Source organism: Carcharhinus amblyrhynchos, unplaced genomic scaffold, assembly GCF_965287045.1.
Source record: "Carcharhinus amblyrhynchos unplaced genomic scaffold, sCarAmb.v2.hapA scaffold_538, whole genome shotgun sequence".
Lineage (NCBI taxonomy): Eukaryota > Metazoa > Chordata > Chondrichthyes > Carcharhiniformes > Carcharhinidae > Carcharhinus > Carcharhinus amblyrhynchos.
This window is the reverse complement of record NW_027650278.1, coordinates 40,454-63,189: the sequence shown is the minus strand read 5'-3', so window position 1 is coordinate 63,189 and position 22,736 is coordinate 40,454. Positions and strand designations below refer to the sequence as shown.

Below are 22,736 nucleotides of genomic sequence, written 5' to 3'. Positions count from 1 at the left end.
ACTGGCCTATAATTCCCCGCCTTTTGCCTGGCACCCTTCTTAAACAACGGCGTAACATTAGCCGCTTTCCAATCTTCCGGCACTTCCCCGGAATCTAGCGACGTCTGGAAAATAACCACCAAGGCATCCACTATCACCTCCGCCATTTCTTTCAGAACCCTTGGATGCATTCCATCCGGTCCTGGGGACTTGTCCACAATCAGCCTCTCCAGTCTGTCGAGCCATGGGATGCGATTACTGTCACTAGAGAGGTAGTGCTTGATAGACTAATGGGACTGAAGGTGAACAAGTCCCCGGGACTGGATGGAATACATCCCAGGGTTCTGAAAGAAATGGCAGAGGTGATAGTGGATGCCTTAGTAATTATTTATCAAAATTCGCTGGATTCCAGGGAAGTACCGGAAGATTGGAAAATGGCTAATGTTACGCTGCTGTTTAAAAAAGGTAGCAGACAAAAGGCAGGGAATTACAGGCCGGTTAGTTTAACGTCTGTAGTTGGAAAAATGCTAGAATCTGTCATCAAAGAAGAAATAGCGAGGCACCAAGAAAAGAATGGTTTGATTGAGCAGACGCAGCACGGATTTGTTAAGGGGAGGTCGTGTTTGACAAATTTATTGGATTTCTATGAGGATGTGACTAGTGCGGTAGACAGAGGGGAACCAGTGGATGTGGTGTTTTTAGATTTCCAAAAGGCGTTTGATAAGGTGCCTCATAAAAGGTTGCTACAGAAGGTTAGGGTGCATGGAGTTGGGGGTAAGGTGTTAGTGTGGATAGAGGATTGGTTGTCTAATAGGAAGCAGAGAGTTGGTATCGATGGGTGCTATTCTGGTTGGCGGTTGGTGACTAGTGGAGTGCCACAGGGATCGGTGCTGGGGCCTCAACTATTTACCATTTATATAGATGATCTAGAGGAGGGGGCTGAGTGTAGGGTGACAGAATTTGCTGATGACATAAAGATGAGGGGAAAAGCAAATTGCGCGGAGGGTGTAGAAAGTCTGCAGAGACATCTGGATAGGCTGAGCGAGTGGGCGAGGACCTGGCAGATTGAGTATAATGTTAGCAAGTGTGAGATTATCCACCTTGGCAGAAATAATAGTAGGAGGGATTACTATTTAAAGGGTGAAAAGCTGCAGCATGCTACGGTGCAGAGGGACCTGGGGGTCCTTGTGCATGAGTCGCAAAAACCCAGTCTGCAGGTGCAGCAGGTGATCAAGAAGGCGAATGGAATGTTGGCCTTTATAGCGAGGGGGATAGAATATAAAAGTAGGGAGGTCTTTCTGCAACTGTACAGGGCATTGGTGAGGCCGCAGCTGGAGTACTGTGTGCAGTTTTGGTCGCTGCACTTGTGAAAGGATATATTGGCCTTGGAGGGAGTGCAGAGGAGGTTCACTAGGCTGATACCGGAGATGAGGGGGTTGGACTATGAAGAGAGACTAAATAGACTGGGTCTGTACTTGTTGGAGTTTAGAAGGATGAGGGGGAATCTTATAGAGATATATAAGCTAATGAAGGGGATGGATAGGGTAGAGGTAGAGAGATTCTTGCCGCTTAGAAAGGACAGCAGGACTAGAAGGCACAGCCTCAAGATAAGTGGGGGGGTGCCGTTTAGATCAGAGTTGGGGAGGAACTTCTTCACTCAAAGAGGGGTGAATCTCTGGAATTCTCTGCCCATTGAAGTGGTGGAGGCTACCTCGCTAAATATATTTGAGTCACGGGTGGATAGGTTTTTGATAGGGGAATTAAGGGTTATGGGGAGAAAGCAGGAAAGTGGAACTGAGCCACTTCAGATCAGCCATGATCTTATTGAATGGCGGGGCAGGCTCGAAGGGCTAGATGGCCTACTCCTGCTCCTATTTCTTATGTTCTTATGGGAAGCGAGCGGGAAAGCTGATTGGAGGTTGAAAATTAGCTGAAGATTGTGTTGGATGGTAGAGCGGGCTCGAGGTTCCGAATGGTTGCTGGTAAGTGTGTGAACGGGGTGCAGAAGCCGGGGACTGGGCTACAGGTCAGGTATGCTGAAATTCCAGCGTGACGGGAAAACGGGTAGGTGGTCACCGCTAGGCTTTTGAGGCGTGTCTTCTGTTCACGTTTTGATGTTTGTCCTCTCTTTCCCACTAGTATGGCCGCTACATCCGATCGATGGTCAGGCAGGAGAAAGGGTTGTCCAGCATCGCTGAGCGTCTCACGCATGAGAATGACCGGGTGGTCAAGGCCGTATCTGGCGCACTGCGGAATCTCTCACTCGATGCACGGAACAAAGAGTTGATAGGTGAGCTCGTCCACCGCATCTCCCGAAACAGGAAGAGAGGTTCATCTTGGAACTGGGACCCAGCCATATAAACACAGTGGCTCCCAGAGCAGGTCAGAGGCTGGGGATCCTGCGGAGAGTAACTCACCTCCTGACTCCCTCCCAAAGCCTGTCCACCATCTACAAGGACACAAGTCAGGAGTGTGATGGAATACTCTCCACTTGCCTGGATGGGTGCGGCTCCTAACAACACTGGAGAAGCTCGACACCATCCAGGACAAAGCAGCCCCGCTCGATCGACACGCTAACCACAAACACTCACTCCCTCCACCCCCGACACACAGTGACAGTCGTGTGTACCATCTACAAGATGCCCTGCAGTGACTCACCAAGGCTCCTTAGGCAGCACCTTCCAAACCCACCACCTACAGGGTGAAGGTAAAGTTGCCACAGTCCCAGATGCCCATACCTTGGGTGAGGGTCAACGTTGAGAGGGAGGGGTCTTCATGAATAACATCGGTCAGTAAATTGAACACAGGCTATTGGCATTGCTCTGCATCACCAACCAACTGAGCTAAACTGAGAAGGAGTAGGGTTCTGGGTGCATTGGAACAGCATCACCTGTAAGCTTCCATCCCAGGTTGTTCACTACCCTGCATTTCAAAAGAGCTGTATCCCTGAGAACTCAAAATTCTAAACTCAGAACTTGTACCTAATCCCTTAACTGTCCCATCGAAGCCCTTCCCTCTAATCCCCTAACTGTCCCATCGAAGCCCTTCCCTCTAATCCCCTAACTGTCCCATCGAAGACCTTCCCTCTAATCCCCTAACTGTCCCATCGAAGACCATCCCTCTAATCCCCTAACTGTCCCATCGAAGACCATCCCTCTAATCCCCTAACTGTCCCATCGAAGCCCTTCCCTCTAATCCCCTAACTGTCCCATCGAAGACCATCCCTCTAATCCCCTAACTGTCCCATCGAAGACCATCCCTCTAATCCCCTAACTGTCCCATCGAAGACCATCCCTCTAATCCCCTAACTGTCCCATCGAAGACCTTCCCTCTAATCCCCTAACTGTCCCATCGAAGACCATCCCTCTAATCCCCTAACTGTCCCATCGAAGACCTTCCCTCTAATCCCCTAACTGTCCCATCGAAGCCCTTCCCTCTAATCCCCTAACTGTCCCATCGAAGACCTTCCCTCTAATCCCCTAACTGTCCCATCGAAGACCTTCCCTCTAATCCCCTAACTGTCCCATCGAAGACCTTCCCTCTAATCCCCTAACTGTCCCATCGAAGACCATCCCTCTAATCCCCTAACTGTCCCATCGAAGACCATCCCTCTAATCCCCTAACTGTCCCATCGAAGACCATCCCTCTAATCCCCTAACTGTCCCATCGAAGACCTTCCCTCCAATCCCCTAACTGTCCCATCGAAGACCGTCCCTCTAATCACCTAACTCTCCATCGGAGATCAAGCCACTAATCCCCTAACTCTCCCATCGAAGACCTTCCCTCTAATCCCCTAACTCTCCCATCGGAGACCATCCCTCTAATCCTATACACTCCATTGATGGTGCTTCATAGCTCTGTCTTATTGGTGTTACCTTACTTTCTGTGTTACCAGGCAAACATGCAATGCCCAATCTAATCATCAATTTGCCTGGGAGCCAGGATTCTGGGCGGACTAGGAATGAGGATACTGTGGTGTCGATTCTCCAAACCATCAATGAGGTTGTCATTGATAATGTGGAGGCCGCAAAGAAGTTGAGGGAGCTACAAGGTGTGGAGAAACTGGTACTGATGAACAAATCCAGGTAAGACTGGGGCATGGCAAGAAACGCACAGGCCCAAATCCCTCCCACTCCCATTGCACCTAAACTCAATTGAATGGCGGCCTCCTCCTGTTCCTGTGTAACAGGCTGGAGAAGGGGCTGAATGGCCTCCACCTGGTACTGCACTGATTTTGGTTTTGACTCTTGTGTTCAGTAGCCGCTCTGAGAGGGAAGTGAAAACAGTGGGGACAGTTCTCCAGACGCTGTGGGGCTACAAGGAGCTGAGGAAACAGCTGGAGAAAGATGGATGGAAGAAAACGGACTTTCAGGTAAAGGTGGTGGATTCGTCTCGATCTGATTTATTGTCATGTGTATTGGGATAGAGTGAAGAGTATTGTTTCTTGAGTGCTATATAGACAAAGCATACCATTTATAGAGTACAGAGGGGAGAAGGAAAGGAGAGGGTGCAGAATGTAGTGTTACAGTCACAGTGAGGGTGTAGAGAAAGATCAGCTTAATGTGAGGTAGGTCCATTCAAAAGTCTGACAGCAGCAGGGAAGAAGCTGTTCTTGAGTCGGTCGGTACGGGACCTCAGACTTTTGTATCTTCTTCCCGATGGAAGAAGGTGGAAGAGAGAATGTCCGGGGTGTGTGGGGGGGTCCTTGATTATACCGGCTGCTTTTCCCCGAGGCAGCGGGAAGTGTAGACAGAGTCAGTGGATGAGAGGCTGGTTTGTGTGACGGATTGGGGGCTACATTCACCACCCTTTGTGGTTCCTTGCGGTCTTGGGCAGAGCAGGAGCCCAGACCGAGCTGTGATACAACCAGAAAGAATGCTTTCTATGATGTGGGTGGGTGGGAAAGGCTCTGATTGGTGAGGGAGGAGATGAGTGGGAGGTTACCAACGGAAGTCCGCCCTCCCCCGCAACGGGGGTTACGACTGTGGTAAGCTGAGGAGCGAGATCGTCCTCCTCGGAGCGGTGAAGGTTAAGGGGGAGATTGAATCGAGGCATTTAGAAATTGGGGAGGGATTTCCATTGAGTGTCTCCAGGGACAGGAGCAGTGGGTAACCAGAGGGGCGCAGATTGAAGAGAGTCAACAAAAGTATCGGCAGGAGAGAGTGGGGGGTGGGGAAATGAGGTGACGTGTTAATATTGAAGTATGGAGCTGTGACCTGGAACACACTGTCTGAAAGGGAACAGATTGAATCAGTTAAACTTTATTATTGTCACAAGTAGTCTTACATTAACACTGCAATGCAGTTACTGTGAAAATCCCCTAGTCGCCACACTCCGGCACAGGCTCGGGTAAATGCACCAAACCAGCCCGCTTTTCAGGCTGTGGGAGGAAACTGGAGCACCCGGAGGAAACTCTCTCAGGGGCGGGAGAAAATGCAGACTCTGCACAGACAGTGACCCAAGCTGGGAATCGAACCCAGGTCCCTGGTGTTGCGAGGCAGCAGAAGTGCTAGGTGCTGTGCCAGTGTGAACACTCAAAATGCGGAATTGGAGAAACATTAGAGAATTATTAGGTGTGGAGGGGAGCACTGTAATGGGCCGAATGGCCGCCTCCTGTCTCTCTACCTGTCTGATGTTACTGTATCTCGGACATAGATGGTGAGCGCGAACCGTGGACCTTCCGGAAACGTTTACGATGACAGCACTCTGCCACTGATCGAGAAAAATCAGCGTGGAGGTAAGGGCCGAGGGGGAAGGAGCTGGGGTCTGAGGTGGTGGGGGGGGGGGTACTTGGGGGGAGAAAGAGAGAGAGAAAGCCAAGGTGGGGTGGGGACAGGAGCCCGGGGGCCGGGGAGGGGGGCTGAGAGCCAGGGCCGGATTGAGGAGATGGGGGTGGGAGGGGGGAGAGCTGGGGTGGGGGGTAATTCAGTGGGAGGTTTGGAGTTAATCTGGGGTTTGAGGGGCTGGGGGGGGATGTCTCATGCTTGGGAGTGGTCTCTGGGTCAGAGGGTCGTACTGGGTCTTTGGGGAGTGGTTGTGCATCAGGGGTCACGCTGGGGGCTGGGGTTTTGGAGTCACGGGGTCACGCTGGGTATTTTGCAGGGGGGGGGTTAAAGGGACACACTGGGGGTCTAGAACATTTTACTCTGTCTCAATCCATGCTTCAATCGTATTCTCATTGAGTTTTTTTGCCCTCTGTAGGGGACAAGAGAGAGATGATTCCAATGGATGATCTGGGACCAGGTTTGTGCTGTTGACTAACCCTTTGCCCTCTGACCAGAGGCTCCCGTCTCTTTCACACACTGACCCTTGCCTTCTGACCCAGAGACTCCCATCTCCCTCACACTGACCCTTACCCTCTGACCCTGAGATTCCCATCTCCCTCACACACTAACCCAGAGATTCCCATCTCCCTCACACTGACCCTTACCCTCAGACCCAGAGACTCTCATCTCCCTCACACACTGTCCCAGAGATTTGCCTGCCTCACACCCTGACCCTTGGTTTTGTGAAGGGGAGGTAGTGTCTTGTGAACTTGATCGCATTTTTCGATGAAGTGACCAAGATGATTGAGGGTAGGGCAGTGGATGTTGTCAACATGGACTTCAGTAAGGCCTTTGACAAGGTTCCTCATGGCAGACTGGTGCAGAAGGTGAAGTCGCATGGGATCAGAGGTGAGCTGGCTAGGTGGATACAAAACTGGCTCGGTCAAAGAAGTCATGATGTGGGTATGCTGGCGTTGGACTGGCGTAAACACAGTAAAAAGTCTGACAACACCAGGTTTTAGTCCAACCTATTTATTTGATAATATACTCACAAGCTTTCGGGTTAGCCCCTTCACCAGGTGAATGGAGGGCTAACCCGAAAGCTTGTGAGTATATTATCAAATAAATAGGTTGGACTAAAACCTGGTGTTGTCAGACTTTTTACTCGGTCAAAGAAGACAGAAGGTAGCAATGGAAGGGTGCATTTCTGAATGAAGGGCTGTGACAAGTGGTGTCCCTCAGGGATCAGTGCTGGGACCTTTGCTGTTTGTAATATATATAAATGATTTGGAGAAAAATGTAACTGGATTGATTAGTAAGTTTGCGGACGACACAAAGGTTGGTGGATTTGCAGATAGCGATGAGGACCATCAGAGGATACAGCAGGATATAGATCAGTTGGAGACTTGGGCAGAGAGATGGCGGATGGAGTTTAATCTGGACAAATGTGAGGTAATGCATTTTGGAAGGTCTAATGGAGGAAATATACAGTAAATGGCAGAATCCTTAGGAGTATTGATCGGCAGAGGGATCTGGGTGTACAGGTACACAGGTCACTGAAAGTGGCAATGAAGGTGGAGAAGGTAGTCAAGAAGGCATACGGCAATGCTTGCCTTCATCGGCCAGGGCACTGAGTTTAAAAATTGACAAGTCATGTTGCAGCTTTATAGAACCTTAGTGAGGCTGCACTTGAATATAGTGTTCAATTCTGGTCGCCACACTACCAGAAGGATGTGGAGGCTTTGGAGAGGGTACAGAAAAGATTTACCAGGATGTTGCCCTGGTACGGAGGGCATTAGCTATGAGGAGAGGTTGGAGAAACTTGGTTTGTTCTCACTGGAGCAACAGAGGTTGAGGGGCAACCTGATAGAAGTCTACAAGATTGAGGGGCATGGACAGAGTGGATAGTCAGAAGCCTTTTTCCCAGGGTGGAAGAGTCAATTACTAGGGGACACAGGTTTAAGGTGCGAGGGGCAAGGTTTAAAGGAGATGTACGAGGCAAATTTTTTACACAGAGGATGGTGGGTGTCTGGAACTCACTGCCAGGGAAGGGAGTGGAAGCAGATACGATAGTGACTTTTAAGGGGCATCTGGACAAGTACCTGAATGAGATGGGAATAGAGGGATATGGTCCCCGAAAGCATAGAGGGTTTTATTTCAGTCGGGCAGCATGGTCGGTGCAGGCTCAGAGGGCCAAAGGGCCTGTTCCTGTGCTGGAATTTTCTTTGTTCTTACCCTCTGACCCAGAGGCTCCTGCTTCCCTCACACACTGACCCTTACCCTCTGACCCAGAGGCTTCCACCTCCCTCACATGCTAATCCTCTCTCTCCCTCTCCCTCTCTCTAGATGCTTATTCCACACTCGATCACCGGGAGCGTAATCGTACTCTGGATCGCACTCTCGACCGATCGGGGGAATATTCGGAGCGGGAACCACTAAAGGTGAGTGCCCCTCCACCCCTCCACTCACGCTTCTGCATTTCCAGCTGTATATGAGGGGGAGGGGAGAGGAGGGGGCATGGCATGGCAGATCCCAGCTGTCACGCTCTGCCCTGAGGCTGCAATGACCCTTAGTGGTAGACTGTGGGTAGAAAAGTTCACAGGGCCATGTTTGACTCTTGTCCTCCGCCGTGCATCCCTATTGCAAGTTGTCACCTGCTAATCGTTGTGTGGGGCATGCTGACCTTCTGCTAGAGTAGTATCGTTCTTGTCTGCCTCACCTGCCCAGTGTTGGCACTTGCTGTGAACAGGTGACCTTACCAAAGCTGCATACTGATAGACTCTTCACCCTGTGGCTCCCAGAGCAGGTCAGAGGCTGGGAATCCTGCAGAGAGTAACTCACCTCCTGACTCCCTCCCAAAGCCTGTCCACCATCTACAAGGACGCAAGTCAGGAGTGTGATGAATACTCTCCACTTGCCTGGATGGGTGCAGCTCCCAACAACACTCGAAGTTCGACATCATCCAGGACAAAGCAGCCCTGCTCAATCGACATGCTAACCACAAACACTCACTCCCTCCACCACCGATACACAGTGACAGCCGTGTGTACCATCTACAAGATGCCCCGCAGTGACTCACCAAGGCTCCTTAGGCAGCACCTTCCAAACCACCTCTACCATCTAGAAGGACAAGGGCAGCAGATACCTGGGAACACCTCCACCTGGAGGTTCCCCTCTGAGTCACTCACCATCCTGACTTGGAAATATATCAGCTGTTCCTTCACTGTCACTGGGTCAAAATCCTGGAACTCCCTCCCTAACAGCACTGTGGGTGTACCTACACCTTGGGGACTGCCACGGGTTTGAGAAGGCAGCTCACCACCACCACCTTAGGGGGCAATTAGAGATGGGCAATAAATGCTGGTCTAGTCAGCGACACCCATGTCTCAAGAATCAATTAAAAAAGGCCTTTGGATAACTCTCCTAAAGTCTTAGATTTCAGAATCCCTACAGTGCAGAAGGAGGCCATTCTGCCCATCGAGCCTGCACCCACAACAATCCCACGCAGGCCCTGTAACCTTAACATATTTACCCCGCTAATCCCCCTGACAATTCAGCATGGCCAATCCACCTAACCACACATCTTTGGATTGTGGGAATCTATGTTCTGTGTAGTATTTTATTTCCAGAACTCCTGGGAATTTTGGAAAAAGGGGAGCAATGGAGACGATCCTGCCAAGGGGTCAGCACTTATGTGATGGGATGAATGACCTATCACCTTAAGTTGGAGCCACATAGGGAGATATTAAGACAGGACCAAAAGCTCAGCCAACGAGGGCAGTGTCTCGAAGGAGCGACGGAAAGGTTTAGGGACAGAATTCCAGATTTCAGACCCCACCCCCTCACCCCCTCAGATGCTCAAGAGGCTAGAATTGGAGGAACCTGAGATCTGAGGCTGGTAGAAGGTTACAGAGATGGGGAGGGATGTTCAGGCTGGAGGAGGTTACAGAGATAAAGTACCGGGAGGGGCACAACTCTGTCAGGGTAATGTAGAGGGAGCTTTACTCTGTATCTAACCCCGTGCTGTACCTGTCCTGGGAGTGTTTGATGGGGGGACAGTGTAGAGGGAGCTTTACTCTGTATCTAACCCCGTGCTGTACCTGTCCTGGGAGTGTTTGATGGGGGGACAGTGTAGAGGGAGCTTTACTCTGTATCTAACCCCGTGCTGTACCTGTCCTGGGAGTGTTTGATGGGGGGACAGTGTAGAGGGAGCTTTACCCTGTATCTAACCCCGTGCTGTACCTGTCCTGGGAGTGTTTGATGGGGGGACAGTGTAGAGGGAGCTTTACTCTGTATCTAACCCCGTGCTGTACCTGTCCTGGGAGTGTTTGATGGGGGGACAGTGTAGAGGGAGCTTTACTCTGTATCTAACCCCATGCTGTGCCTGTCCTGGGAGCGTTTGATGGGGACAGTGTAGAGAGAGCTTTACTCTGTATCTAACCCCATGCTGTGCCTGTCCTGGGAGTGTTTGATGGGGGGACAGTGTAGAGGGAGCTTTACTCTGTATCTAACCCCGTGCTGTACCTGTCCTGGGAGTGTTTGATGGGGGGACAGTGTAGAGGGAGCTTTACTCTGTATCTAACCCCATGCTGTGCCTGTCCTGGGAGTGTTTGATGGGGGGACAGTGTAGAGGGAGCTTTACTCTGTATCTAACCCCGTGCTGTACCTGTCCTGGGAGTGTTTGATGGGGGGACAGTGTAGAGGGAGCTTTACTCTGTATCTAACCCCATGCTGTACCTGTCCTGGGAGTGTTTGATGGGGACAGTGTAGAGGGAGCTTTACTCTGTATCTAACCCTGTGCTGTACCTGTCCTGGGAGTGTTTGATGGGGGGACAGTGTAGAGGGAGCTTTACTCTGTATCTAACCCTGTGCTGTACCTCTCCTGGGAGTGTTTGATGGGGACAGTGTAGAGGGAGCTTTACTCTGTATCTAACCCCATGCTGTACCTGTCCTGGGAGTGTTAGATGCTAGTGCTGGGTCTTTTGTGGACAGGCAGTTGGGAGAAGGGGTTCACATCCTGCATGTGCTATTGTATTTAATGGTGTGATCAGTCTAACCAAGTGTTTAAATCACTAATTCTGCATGTCTGCACTCACAGGGAGACCCTTACCCAATCAATACTAACATGGACAGCAGGGGCAGTCTTGAGCTCCTTGCCGCTTACCAGGATTAAGTCACTAACAAAAAGCATGTGCCTGGTACGTTGTGCGCGCAAAAGTCTGACCTCCACAGATTAACGCTATACGGTCCTTTGGTTGGGATAGACCTATTTGTGTTAGCAACGGAGTTACAGTCCAGTAACATAACCCCTGTACTACTGTATCGTAATCCCTAAACTACCGTACCCTGGATTATTAATCCAGTAACGTGACCCCGACACTACCGTACCCTGGATTATTAATCCAGTAACATGACCCCTACACTAATGTACCCCGGATTATTAATCCAGTAACGTAACCCCTACACTACCGTACCCCGGATTATTAATCCAGTAACGTGACCCCTACACTACCGTACCCTGGATTATTAATCCAGTAACGTGACCCCGACACTACCGTACCCTGGATTATTAATCCAGTAACATGACCCCTACACTAATGTACCCCGGATTATTAATCCAGTAACGTAACCCCTACACTACCGTACCCTGGATTATTAATCCAGTAACGTGACCCCTACACTACCGTACCCCGGATTATTAATCCAGTAACGTGACCCCTACACTACCGTACCCTGGATTATTAATCCGGTAACGTATCCCCTACACTACCGTACCCTGGATTATTAATCCAGTAACGTGACCCCTACACTACCGTACCCTGGATTATTAATCCAGTAACACGACCCCTACACTACCGTACCCTGGATTATTAATCCAGTAATGTGACCCCTACACTACCGTACCCTGGATTATTAATCCAGTAATGTGACCCCTACACTACCGTACCCCGGATTATTAATCCAGTAACGTGACCCCTACACTACCGTACCCTGGATTATTAATCCAGTAACGTGACCCCTACACTACCGTACCCTGGATTATTAATCCAGTAACGTGACCCCTACACTACCGTACCCTGGATTATTAATCCAGTAACGTGACCCCTACACTACCGTACCCTGGATTATTAATCCAGTAACGTGACCCCTACACTACCGTACCCTGGATTATTAATCCAGTAACGTGACCCCTACACTACCGTACCCTGGATTATTAATCCAGTAACGTGACCCCGACACTACCGTACCCCGGATTATTAATCCAGTAACGTGACCCCGACACTACCGTACCCTGGATTATTAATCCAGTAACGTCACCCCGACACTACCGTACCCTGGATTATTAATCCAGTAACGTGACCCCTACACTACCGTACCCTGGATTATTAATCCAGTAACGTGACTCCTACACTACTGTACCCCGGATTATTAATCCAGTAACGTAACCCCTACACTACCGTACCCTGGATTATTAATTCAGTAACACAGACCCCTGCACGTGAGCTGAATGAACAGTGGCAGACCAAGGGGAAAAGGGACATGTCCGCTCTCTGTTCCAGCCCAGATACCCAGATGATTTTATATTACCTGTGTCCTCCCTGCAATGGAGTGTAATGCTAATTATGTTTTTGTTTATTTGCAGAATGAATAAACCATCTCTCAACTGACTAATTGGTGCAGATGCCACTGCCTATTCTGATTTTTTTTTTAGCTGATATATATATGTATGTAAAGTATATATATATAAAAATATATAGAACTGATGGAGTTGGTGGCAGGAGTCAAAGAACTGAATCTTCTGTGTAAGCATCTCAAAATACCCCGTTGAATGACAGCCTCTCTTTCTACTTAACAATTACACCTTTTTTAAAAGAAATATAAATATTATATCTGGGGGAAGCTGGGATTGATGGCGTGTGTATGTGTGGAGAGGGGGGGACTGCTGTGGTTCTGGCTGTTAAACAAGTTGCTAAGTTTCTTCTGTTTCCTTGCCCCTCCCACCCCCTCTCTCTCCCCCACCCCTCCTTGCCTCCCTGTTTGGAATGGGTGCGGGGTCTGTCTTTGGGAGGGGCGAGAGGGAGAAGATTGTTAATTTTTAAATTCACTTTCTGTTTTGTAAAAAAAAAGTTCCTTTTGACATTCCCCCCGCCACCCCAACCTGAGTGTCCTCTCTCTGCCATTTGAGGCCCATGTCTGGGGTTGGGAGGGGACAATTTGTAAACAAAAAAAATCTGGTTTAAACCCACGCTCCCCCCCCAGCACCCATTTGCACTCCCCTTACCACCGTTCGTTTGTCAGGGGGTGGGGTGTTTATAAAGTACTCCCCGGGAGAGATGCTTCAGGGAAGAGGGAGGGTTGCCTTTACTTCCCGATTAAGTCCCTGACTAGACTCTGAACTCTGGGCGGTTGATGTTTGCAATCTTTGCCATGGTGCTGGGTGTTCCCTGCGGTTTTAGTGATTCCCCCCTCCACCCCTCGCACCTTCGCCAACTCTTCTCTAGGGAGGGTGGATCTTGCTTTCAGTATCGGTTCTCCTTACTAACTGGGGGAGACATGTGTATCCAAACCCCCTGCCCCCTCTCTCTCTCCCCCTCTCAAGAGCCCTTCCTGCAAAATTGCCACCCATACTTCCCTTCATGGAGAGATTGCTGTCAGGAACCTGCACCTTGGCACACTGGGGACTGAGATGGGTCTTTTCTGTGCCCATTGCCTCCCAGAGGGGTAGAGCAGAGGGGAGGGGGCATGCATGTCAGCTTGTGTTTTTCCCACATTGTGTCTCAGACGGACAGAGAGGGGAGAGTCAGAGACATGACTTATAACACTAAAAAATCGCGGGGACCGGAGTTCCCCACTGCACTTTTGAGGGGAGGGCGATTAAATTTTGTTAAAGTTTGCTCGATTTCTCCCCCCCCCCCCCCACTCTTTGGAAATGGGAACAGGGTGGGGGGGAGGGGGAACTGAACTGGTGGCAATGGGGGTGGGGTTAAACTATTTCAGAGTCTTCAATGCAGATTTGAACAGTGAATTGGGGGGAAAGAAAGAGATGGAGAGCACGAGGTGTATCCCGGGGCAGAGGCTTTCCGGTTGGACCCCGGGAATTGCCCGTATCTTCCTGTTTCTTTATTGTTCTCTCCCTGTTTTGATCCCCGGGCGTAAGATGGAGAGTAAATGGCAGTGGGGGGATCGTTTGCTGAATTGGTGAGAGATGGGGGATTAGGCCCCTTTTGAAGGCTTCTCACTCCTCAGGAGGAGGGGTAGGCCCTATTGCTGTCCACCAACATCCCTCTTCGTCTTGAGAACCCCTGGAGAGTGGAAAAGGGTGTCCTACCCCCCGGGACAGGAAAGGAGCCAATGATACGACCCTCACTCGAATGGAGAGATTGGGCGCTGCTTTTGCCAAAGGTTGACTGGGATCCTGCTCTACTTGGTGCTATAGTCTTTGGTTGACGCACAGGGGAGGAATTAAGGGACAGGGTGGATGGACGTGAAAGTAGTGGTTGGTTGGAGGAGGGGGTGGGGGGGAGAGATACTGAACGTACACTCTCCCTCCCCCTCATACTGAGTAACTTGCATTGTTGAGACTGTAACTGCATTATCCTATCTCCCCAACCTTCCCCACCTTTTAGTTTAATCTGCATTCCCCCCCCCCCACCTCTTCCAGCCCACAAATAAGAAGTTTATTGCTGCGGAAAATCGAGAATCAATCAACCACTACAAATAACACTTTCCTTTTTCCTTTTTTTTGTAAATCTCGAACGTAATTATCTTTCGCTATTTGATTCTGGCTTTTTTTTAAGAAACGTATGTGTGTTATTTTTTAAGAAAAAATACAAATGAATAAAGGCTGTGCTCTGGAGGAAGATGCTTACGGCAAGATTTGTCGATGTGGGGAAGCGGGCAAGTCGTCTGATCCCCAACTCTCTCTTTGTCTCTCTCTCTCTGTCTCTCGTGGCAAAAACAAGTGTGTGAACCTTTCAGATGCTTCCCTGAGGCAATATGTAAGCAGAATCAGTGCAGACAGGCCTCTACTCTGCTGGCCAGCCTGAGTGAGGCCCTTGGATTTTGTAGTCAGGGAGCAGGACAGGAAAGGCCCCAGGTCTTTGGGCCTCTTGTTCTGAGCCTGGATCTCGCTCCCCCCAGGATGTGTGTACGTGGGCTGGAGGTGCAGAGCAGGGGAAGGTCCCTGGATCTCGCTCCCCCCAGGATGTGTGTACGTGGGCTGGAGGTGCAGAGCAGGGGAAGGTCCCTGGATCTCGCTCCCCCCAGGATGTGTGTACGTGGGCTGGAGGTGCAGAGCAGGGGAAGGTCCCTGGATCTTGCTGCCCCCAGGATGTGTGTACGTGGGCTGGAGGTGCAGAGCAGGGGAAGGTCCCTGGATCTCGCTCCCCCCAGGATGTGTGTACGTGGGCTGGAGGTGCAGAGCAGGGGAAGGTCCCTGGCTCCTGAGCACTGGAAAAGGGGGCCATTAACCGCACAGTGGTTAGCACTGCTGCCTCACAGCGCCAGAGACCCGAGTTCAATTCTCGGCTTGGGTCACGGTGCAGAGTTTGCACGTTCTCCCCATGTCTGTGTGGGTTTCCTCCAGTTTCCTCCCACAGTCCAAAAGACATACTGGTTCGGCACGTTGGCTGTGCTAAATTCTCCCTCAGTGTACCCAAGCAGGCACTGGAGTTTGGCGACTGGGAGATTTTCACTAACTTCATCATAGTGTTCATGTAAGCCTACTTGTGACACTAACAAAAAAAAATTAAAGCCCTCCCTGTCTCTGTAACCTCCTCCAGCCCCTACACCCCCTCCCTATCTCTGTAACCTCCTCCAGCCCCTACACCCCCTCCCTATCTCTGTAACCTCCTCCAGCCCCTACACCCCTCCCTATCTCTGTAACCTCTTCCAATCTCTACACCCCCTCCCTATCTCTGTAACCTCCTCCAGCCCCTACACCCCCTCCCTATCTCTGTAACTTCCTTCAGCCCCCTGCACCCCCTCCCTATCTCTGTAACTTCCTTCAGCCCCTACACCCCCTCCCTATCTCTGTAACCTCCTTCAGCCCCTACACCCCCTCCCTATCTCTGTAACTTCCTCCAGCCCCTACACCCCCTCCCTATCTCTGTAACTTCCTTCAGCCCCCCTACACCCCCTCCCTATCTCTGTAACTTCCTTCAGCCCCTACACCCCCTCCCTATCTCTGTAACCCGCTACAACCCTCTGAGATTTCTGCACTCCACTAATTCTGGTCTCTTGAGCATCCCACAATTTGAATTACTCCGGGTGCTCCGGTTTTATCCCAGAGTCTGAAAGACGTGCTGGTTAGGGTGCATTGGCTGTGCTAAATTCTCCCTCAGTGTACCCAAACAGGAGCCGGAGTGTGGCGAGTAGGGGATTTTCACAGTAACTTAATTGCAGTGTTAGTGTAAGCCGACTTGTGACAAAATAAAAAAGACTTTAAATCTTAATTAACCTGTCTGCACCCCACAAGTTAGAACATAAGAACATAAGAAATAGGAGCAGGAGTAGGCCATCTAGCCCTTCGAGCCTGCCCTGCCATTCAATAAGATCATGGCTGATCTGTCGTGGCTCAGTTCCACTTTCCCACCCTCTCCCCATAACCCTTAATCCCCTCTCTTATCAAAAACCCATCAACCCGCGTCTTAAAAATATTTAGCGAGGCAGCCTCCACCACTTCAACGGGCAGAGAATTCCAGAGATTCACCACCCTTTGAGTGAAGAAGTTCCTCCTCAACTCCGTTCTAAACCGCCCCCCCTTTATCTTGAGGCTGTGCCCCCTAGTCCTACTGTCTTTTTTGAGCGGGAAGAGTCTCTCCACCTCTATCCTATCCATCCCATTCATCATCTTATACGTCTCAATGAGATCTCCCCTCATTCTTCTAAACTCTAACGAGTACAAGCCTAGTTTATTCAGCCTCTCCTCATAGCTCAACCCCCTCAACTCCGGTATCAGCCTAGTAAACCTCCTCTGCACTCCCTCCAAGGCCAAAATATCTTTGCGCAGGTGCGGCGCCCAAACCTGCACACAGTACTCCAGCTGCGGCCTCACCAATGCCCTATACAGCTGCAGCAAGACCTCCCTACTTTTATATTCAATCCCCCTCGCGATGAAGGCCAGCATCCCATTCGCCTTCCTGACCACCTGCTGCACCTGCAAGCTGGGTTTTTGCGACTCATGCACAAGGACCCCGAGGTCCCTCTGCACCGTCGCCTGCTGCAGTTTTTCGCCACGTAAGTAATAATCCTTCCTACCATTCTTCCTACCAAAGTGGACCACCTCACACTTGCCAACATTAAATTCCATTTGCCAGTTCCTGGCCCATTCGCCCAGCCTATCTAGATCCTTCTGCAGACTCTCCACACCCTCCGCACAATTTGCCTTTCCACCAATCTTGGTGTCATCAGCAAATTTCAACACCCTACACTCGGTTCCCTCCTCCAGATCATCTATATAAATGGTAACCTTGTTCCATATTTGCCTTTTGGGGAGATGGTGGCCAATATACAGGATCACTGGCCAAGTAATCCAGGGACCTCGGGTCATTATCTGCAGACCTGGGTTTGAATCCAGCCACGACAGATGGTGAAATTTGAATTAATGTAGAAGCGAGAAGCAGGAGGTGGCCATTCGGCCCTTCCAGCCTTGCCCTTCCATTCATTTTGTTCATGGCTGATCGTATTCAATGTCTTGACCCCCACCTTCTCTCCCACCCCCTTCCTCCCCCACCATCACCACCACCACCTCCCTCCATATCCTTCCCAAGTGATACATGACCATATGACATAGGAATGGAATTAGGCCACTCATAAGAACATAAGAAATAGGAGCAGGAGTAGGCCATCCAGCCCTTCAAGCCTGCCCCGCCATTCAATAAGATCATGGCTGATCTGTCGCTGCTCAGTTCCACTTTCCCGCTTTCTCCCCATAACCCTTAATCCCCTCTCTTATCAAAAACCCATCAACTCAGCCCATTGAGTCTGCTCTACCCTTCAATTATGACTGATACTTCTCTCATCCCCATTCTCCTGCCTTTTCCCCATGACCCCTGATCCCTTTGTTAATCAAGAACCTATCTATCTCTGTCTCAAAGACACTCAATGACCCGGCCGCCTCTGTGGTAAAGAGTTCCACACATTCCCCACTCTCTGGCTGAAGAAATTCCTCCTCATCTCTGTTTTAAAGGATTGTCCCTTTAGTCTGTGGTTGTGTATCTAACCGCTTCTTGAAAACATTCAATGTTTTGGCCTCAACTACTTTCTGTGATAGTGAATTCCACACATTCACCACCCTGTCTGGACTGTCATACATGGAGAGACTAAGTGGGTTAGGATTATATTCACTGGAATTTAGAAGAGTGAGAGGGGATCTGATAGAAACTTATAAAATTCTAAGAGGGTTAGATTCAGAAAGAATGTTCCCGATGGTGGGGGGAGTCCAGAACTAGGGGTCAGAGTTTGAGGATAAGGGGGAAACCTTTTAGAACTGAGGTGAGGGGAAATTTCTTCACCCAGAGGGTGGGGAATGTGTGGAATTCACTCCCACAGAAAGTAGTTGAGGCCAAAATGTTGTGTGATTTCAGGAAGAAATTAGATATTGCTCTTGGGGCTAAAGGGATCGAGGGATATGGGGGGGGGGGGGGGGGGGGGCGGGAATCAGGATATTGAATTTGATGATCAGCCTTGAACATAATGAATGGAGGAGCAGGCTGGAAGGACCGAATGGCCTCCTCCTGCTTCTAGTTTTTGTGTATGGTGAGGGTGTAAAGAGAATTGAGCCACGCAGTGCTGTTTGAAATGAACAAGAGTTAATGTCCAAGTTGGGAATTGCAAACATACAAATTGGGAGCAGGAGTAAGGCCACTCTGCCCCTTGAGCCTGCTATCCCATTCGGTAAGATTTTAGCTGATCTGATTGTAACCCTTGACCCTGCATTCCCATCTCCCCCTTGTTCAGGAATCTATCTCACTCTGCCTTGGAAATATTTGCAGATTCTGCTCCTTTAGAGGAAGAACGTTTTGGAGACTCTGCACCTTCTGAGAGAAAACATTTCTCCCCCTCTCCGTCTGTAATGGGCCGCCCCTTATTTTTAAACAGTGACCCCCCCGCATCCCAAATCTCCCACAAGGGGAAACATCTCTCCACATCCACCCTGTCCAGACCCCCTCAAGATCTGACAGGTTTCAATCAATCGCCTCTCACTCCTCTAAACTCCACTGGATACAATCCCAACCTCTCCAACCTTTCCCTGCAGACACTCTGCCCTTTCCTGGTGTTAGACTGGGAAACCTTCTGTGAACCCCTTCCAACATGTTCACATCTATCCTTCAATAAGGAGACCAACACACCCAGGTTTGATTCCCAGCTTCAGTCAGAGTCTCCACGTTCTCCCTTGTCTGCGTGGGTTTCCTCCGGGTGCTCTGGTTTCCTCCCACAGTCTAAAGATGTGCATGTTAGGTGAATTGGCTGTGCTAAAATTGACCCTAGTGTCACGGGGATTAGCAGGGTCAATACGCATGGTTAAGGAGTAGGGGCTAGGTGGCATTGTAGCTGGTACAGACTTGGACCAAGTGGCCTCCTTCTGTAATGTAGGGATTCTATGAATACTTTACACAATATTCCAGATGTGGTCTCACCAACGCCCTGTATAACTGAAGCAGAACCTCCCTAATATTCAATTCCCCTCCTAATAAATGATGACATTCTATTCACTTTCCTTTACTCATTGTTCCATTTGTGATTCATGCACTCAGATATCCAGATCCCTCTGCGTCTCAATGTTTCACTGTTTAGATAACGTTTTTTTGTATTCTTCCTACCAGAATGGACAATTTCCCACTTTCCCACGTTATACTCTGTCTGCCAGATATTTGGTCACTTAACTACCTGTGTCTCTTTGTAGCCTCCTCCTGTCTTCCTCACAATACACTCTCCTACCCATCTTTGTATCTTCAGTAAGTTTAACAAACAAACAAACCTTCCGTCCCTTCACCCAAATCATTACATCAATTGTAAAAAGCTGAAATCCTGGCACTGATTCCTGTGTGACACCACTCAGTGAATCTGGACAGCTAGGAAAACGCAGTGCAGAAGAGGCCCTTTGGCCCAACGAGTCCATACTCCAGCACACTCAAAATACTTGACTTCCCCGCAATCCCATTCCCAGCCCAAAGCCCTGAATGTGATGATGTATGTGCTAAGTGCGCATCCAGATACTTTTTAAACAATGTGAGGCATCCTGCCTCCTCCACCTTCCCAGGCAGTGCATTGTCGACCTTCATCACCCTCTGACTTTCCCTCACATTTCTCTCCCCCCCCGCCCCCCCACTAGCTTCCTGCTCCTCACCTTGAACCTATGTCCCCTCGTGACTGACGCTTCAACTAAAGGGAACAGCTGCCCCCTATCCACTCTGTCCATGTTCCTCATAATCTTAAACACCTTGCTCAGGTTGCCCCTCAATCTTCTCTGCTCCAATGAAAACAACCCAAGCCTATCCAACCTCTTCATAACTTAAACCCTCCATCCCAGGCAGCAGCCAGGTGTTTCCTCTGCATCCCCTCCAGTGCAATCACATCCTTCCTATAATGAATGAAGCCCAATCCATCACGCAAACCAGCCTCCCACCCACTGACTCTGTCTACACTCCCCGCTGCCTTGGGGAAAAGCAGCCAGCAAAATCAAAGACTCCCATGCACCCCAGACATTCTCTTTTCCACCTTCTTCCATCAGGTAAAACGTACAAAAGTCTGAGGTCACGTACCAACCGACTCAAGAACAGCTTCCCTGCTGCTGTCAGGCTTTTGAATGGACTTGCCTCACGTTAAGTTGATCTTTCTCTACACCCTAGCTATGACTGTAACACTACATTCTGCACCCTCTCCTCTATGAACGGTATGCTTTGTCTGTATAGCGTGCAAGAAACAATACTTTTGGTGAATACACGTGACGATAATAAATTAAATTCGCAGGTTCCCCCTCTGCACCGCATGTGTGACTCCTGCAAAGAACTCCAGGAAATTAATTACACAAGATTTCTCTTTTCACTAAACCATGTGGACTTTGCCTGCTTGCCTTGATTGTTTCCAATTATCCCTGTTGTAACATCTAACTTCTTCCCTCTGACAGATCTTCAGCCTGTAGTTTCTGGAATTATACTCCCTCTCTGTTGAATAAAGGAATTTATATTTGTAGTTTTTCAAAGCACAATCCTGGGTTGTATCTAAGGATGTACTGGCCTTGGCAAGGGTCCAGAAGAGTACACGAGATCCTGGGAATCAAAGACTTGACTCAAATCCTCCTCACTATGAAGGCCAACATACCATTTGCCTTTTTTACTGCCTGCTGTACCTGCGCGCTTACTTTCAGCAACTGATGCATGAGGACTCCAAGGTCTCGCTGAGTATCCACCTCTACCCATTCAAATAATAATCCATCTTCATATTATTGCTAATGAGTCTCTAAGCGCTGCTGAGAACGTGGGGGGATATCGCTAATTTTGAATACAAGAGGAGGGATGGACTTCTGAGGCTGTATAAGCCTCTGGTCAGACCCCATTTGGAGTATTGTGAGCAGTTTTGTGCCCCGTATCTAAGGAAGGATGCAGCAGCCTTGGAAAGGATCCAGAGGAGGTTCACAAGAATGATCCCTGAAATTAAGAGCTTATCATATGAGGAACGGGTTGAGGAGTCTGGGTCTGCACATGTTGGAGTTTAGCGGGATGGGAGGGAGTGGGATCTTATTAAAACAGGAAAACTGCAAGGCCTGGATAGAGCGGACATGGAGAGGGTGTTTCCATTAGTGGGAGAGACTCAGATCCGGGGACACAGTAGAGTGAAGGGATGACCCTTTAAAAGAGGTGAGGAGGGTCTAATTCTGTTCCTGTATCTTGTGTTATGGTTTAATTTCCCAGAATTTAGCAGGTAAAGGACTGATTTGATCAAGTGTTTCGAGTATCAGGGGAGCAGAGAGGCAAGAGACTATTTTTACTCGTTGGTGAGTCAAGAATATACATACGACAGGAGTCCATTCAGCCCCTTATCATTTGTGTCCTGATCTGTGTTCTAACTCCGTTTACCTGCATTCTCCCCGTGTCCCTGGATATTTTTGGATAAGAAACCCTCTCACTCTGGGTGGAACCTTAACAATCGATCCAGCTTCCATTGTCGTCTGTGGGAGAGAGTTTCCAAACTGCTCCTCCCTTTGTGTGGAGATGTTTTCCTAATATCCCTCCGGGAAGGACTGCCTCCAATTTTCAGACTCTGAAGCCCTCTCATACCCCCACACCCCCCTCCTTCCCTCAACACTGTCCAGTCTCCAGACTGCCCCAACCAACAGGAATAGTTTGTCTCTGTCAGTCTCTATCTGTTCCCCTTAATCTCAGAAACATCGATCGAACTGCTTCTTAATCTAAATCCCAGGGACATCAACCCTACTTAATGTAATATCTCCTTGTAATTTAACCCCTGCAGTTCTACTGAACTTGCTAGGATGAGGGGATGCAACACACCCATTGTTCCATTTCACCAAAAGAGAAAACGCTGGAAAATCTCAGCAGCAGCTGGAAGGAGAGAGAAGAGCTGATGTTTCGAGTCTACATGACCCTTTGTCAAAGCTAAAAGGCAGAGAAAATGGGAGATATTTATACTGCAGGGTGTGGGAATGAAAGAGAAACCAGGGGAAAGGCTGCTAATGGCAGCTCGTAAAGAGAATAAAGGGTGTGAATGGCCAAGTGGCACAGGAGCTGTGAAATGAAGATGTTGGGGGGGGGGGGGGGGGAGGTGGATGGGAGAGAGGTAAAATTGAGAACACGGGGGAGAAAAGTTAAGGAAAGAGGGACCTGGGTGTCCTTGTGCAACAATCGCAAGGAGTTGGTTTGCGGGTGCAACAGATAATGAAGAAGGCAAATGGGATTTTGTCCTTCATTGCCAGAGGGATGGAGTTTAAAAACAGTGAGGTTATGTTGCAGCTGTATAAGGTGCTGGTGAGGC

General features: G+C 49.5%; 1 protein-coding gene across 5 annotated transcripts in view; it reads left to right on the top strand.

Moving 5' to 3' along the window:
- Window positions 1-14,601, top strand: part of ctnnd1 (catenin (cadherin-associated protein), delta 1) — a 42,767-nt gene extending 28,166 nt beyond the window's left edge. For 2 of the 5 annotated variants that reach the window (XM_080184057.1, XM_080184055.1), the window contains 8 exons: window positions 2,119-2,269; window positions 3,875-4,064; window positions 4,240-4,351; window positions 5,635-5,716; window positions 6,181-6,222; window positions 8,091-8,185; window positions 10,843-10,942; window positions 12,388-14,601. In XM_080184057.1, coding sequence (XP_080040183.1) covers window positions 2,119-2,269; window positions 3,875-4,064; window positions 4,240-4,351; window positions 5,635-5,716; window positions 6,181-6,222; window positions 8,091-8,185; window positions 10,843-10,917 — 747 coding nt within the window. In that variant the 3' untranslated portion in view covers window positions 10,918-10,942; window positions 12,388-14,601. Of the gene's footprint in view, window positions 1-2,118; window positions 2,270-3,874; window positions 4,065-4,236; window positions 4,352-5,634; window positions 5,717-6,180; window positions 6,223-8,090; window positions 8,186-10,842; window positions 10,943-12,387 lie in introns of all 5 variants that reach the window. The other 3 variants (XM_080184054.1, XM_080184056.1, XM_080184059.1) reach the window with 2 other exon arrangements.
- The last annotated feature ends 8,135 nt before the right edge of the window (window positions 14,602-22,736 follow it).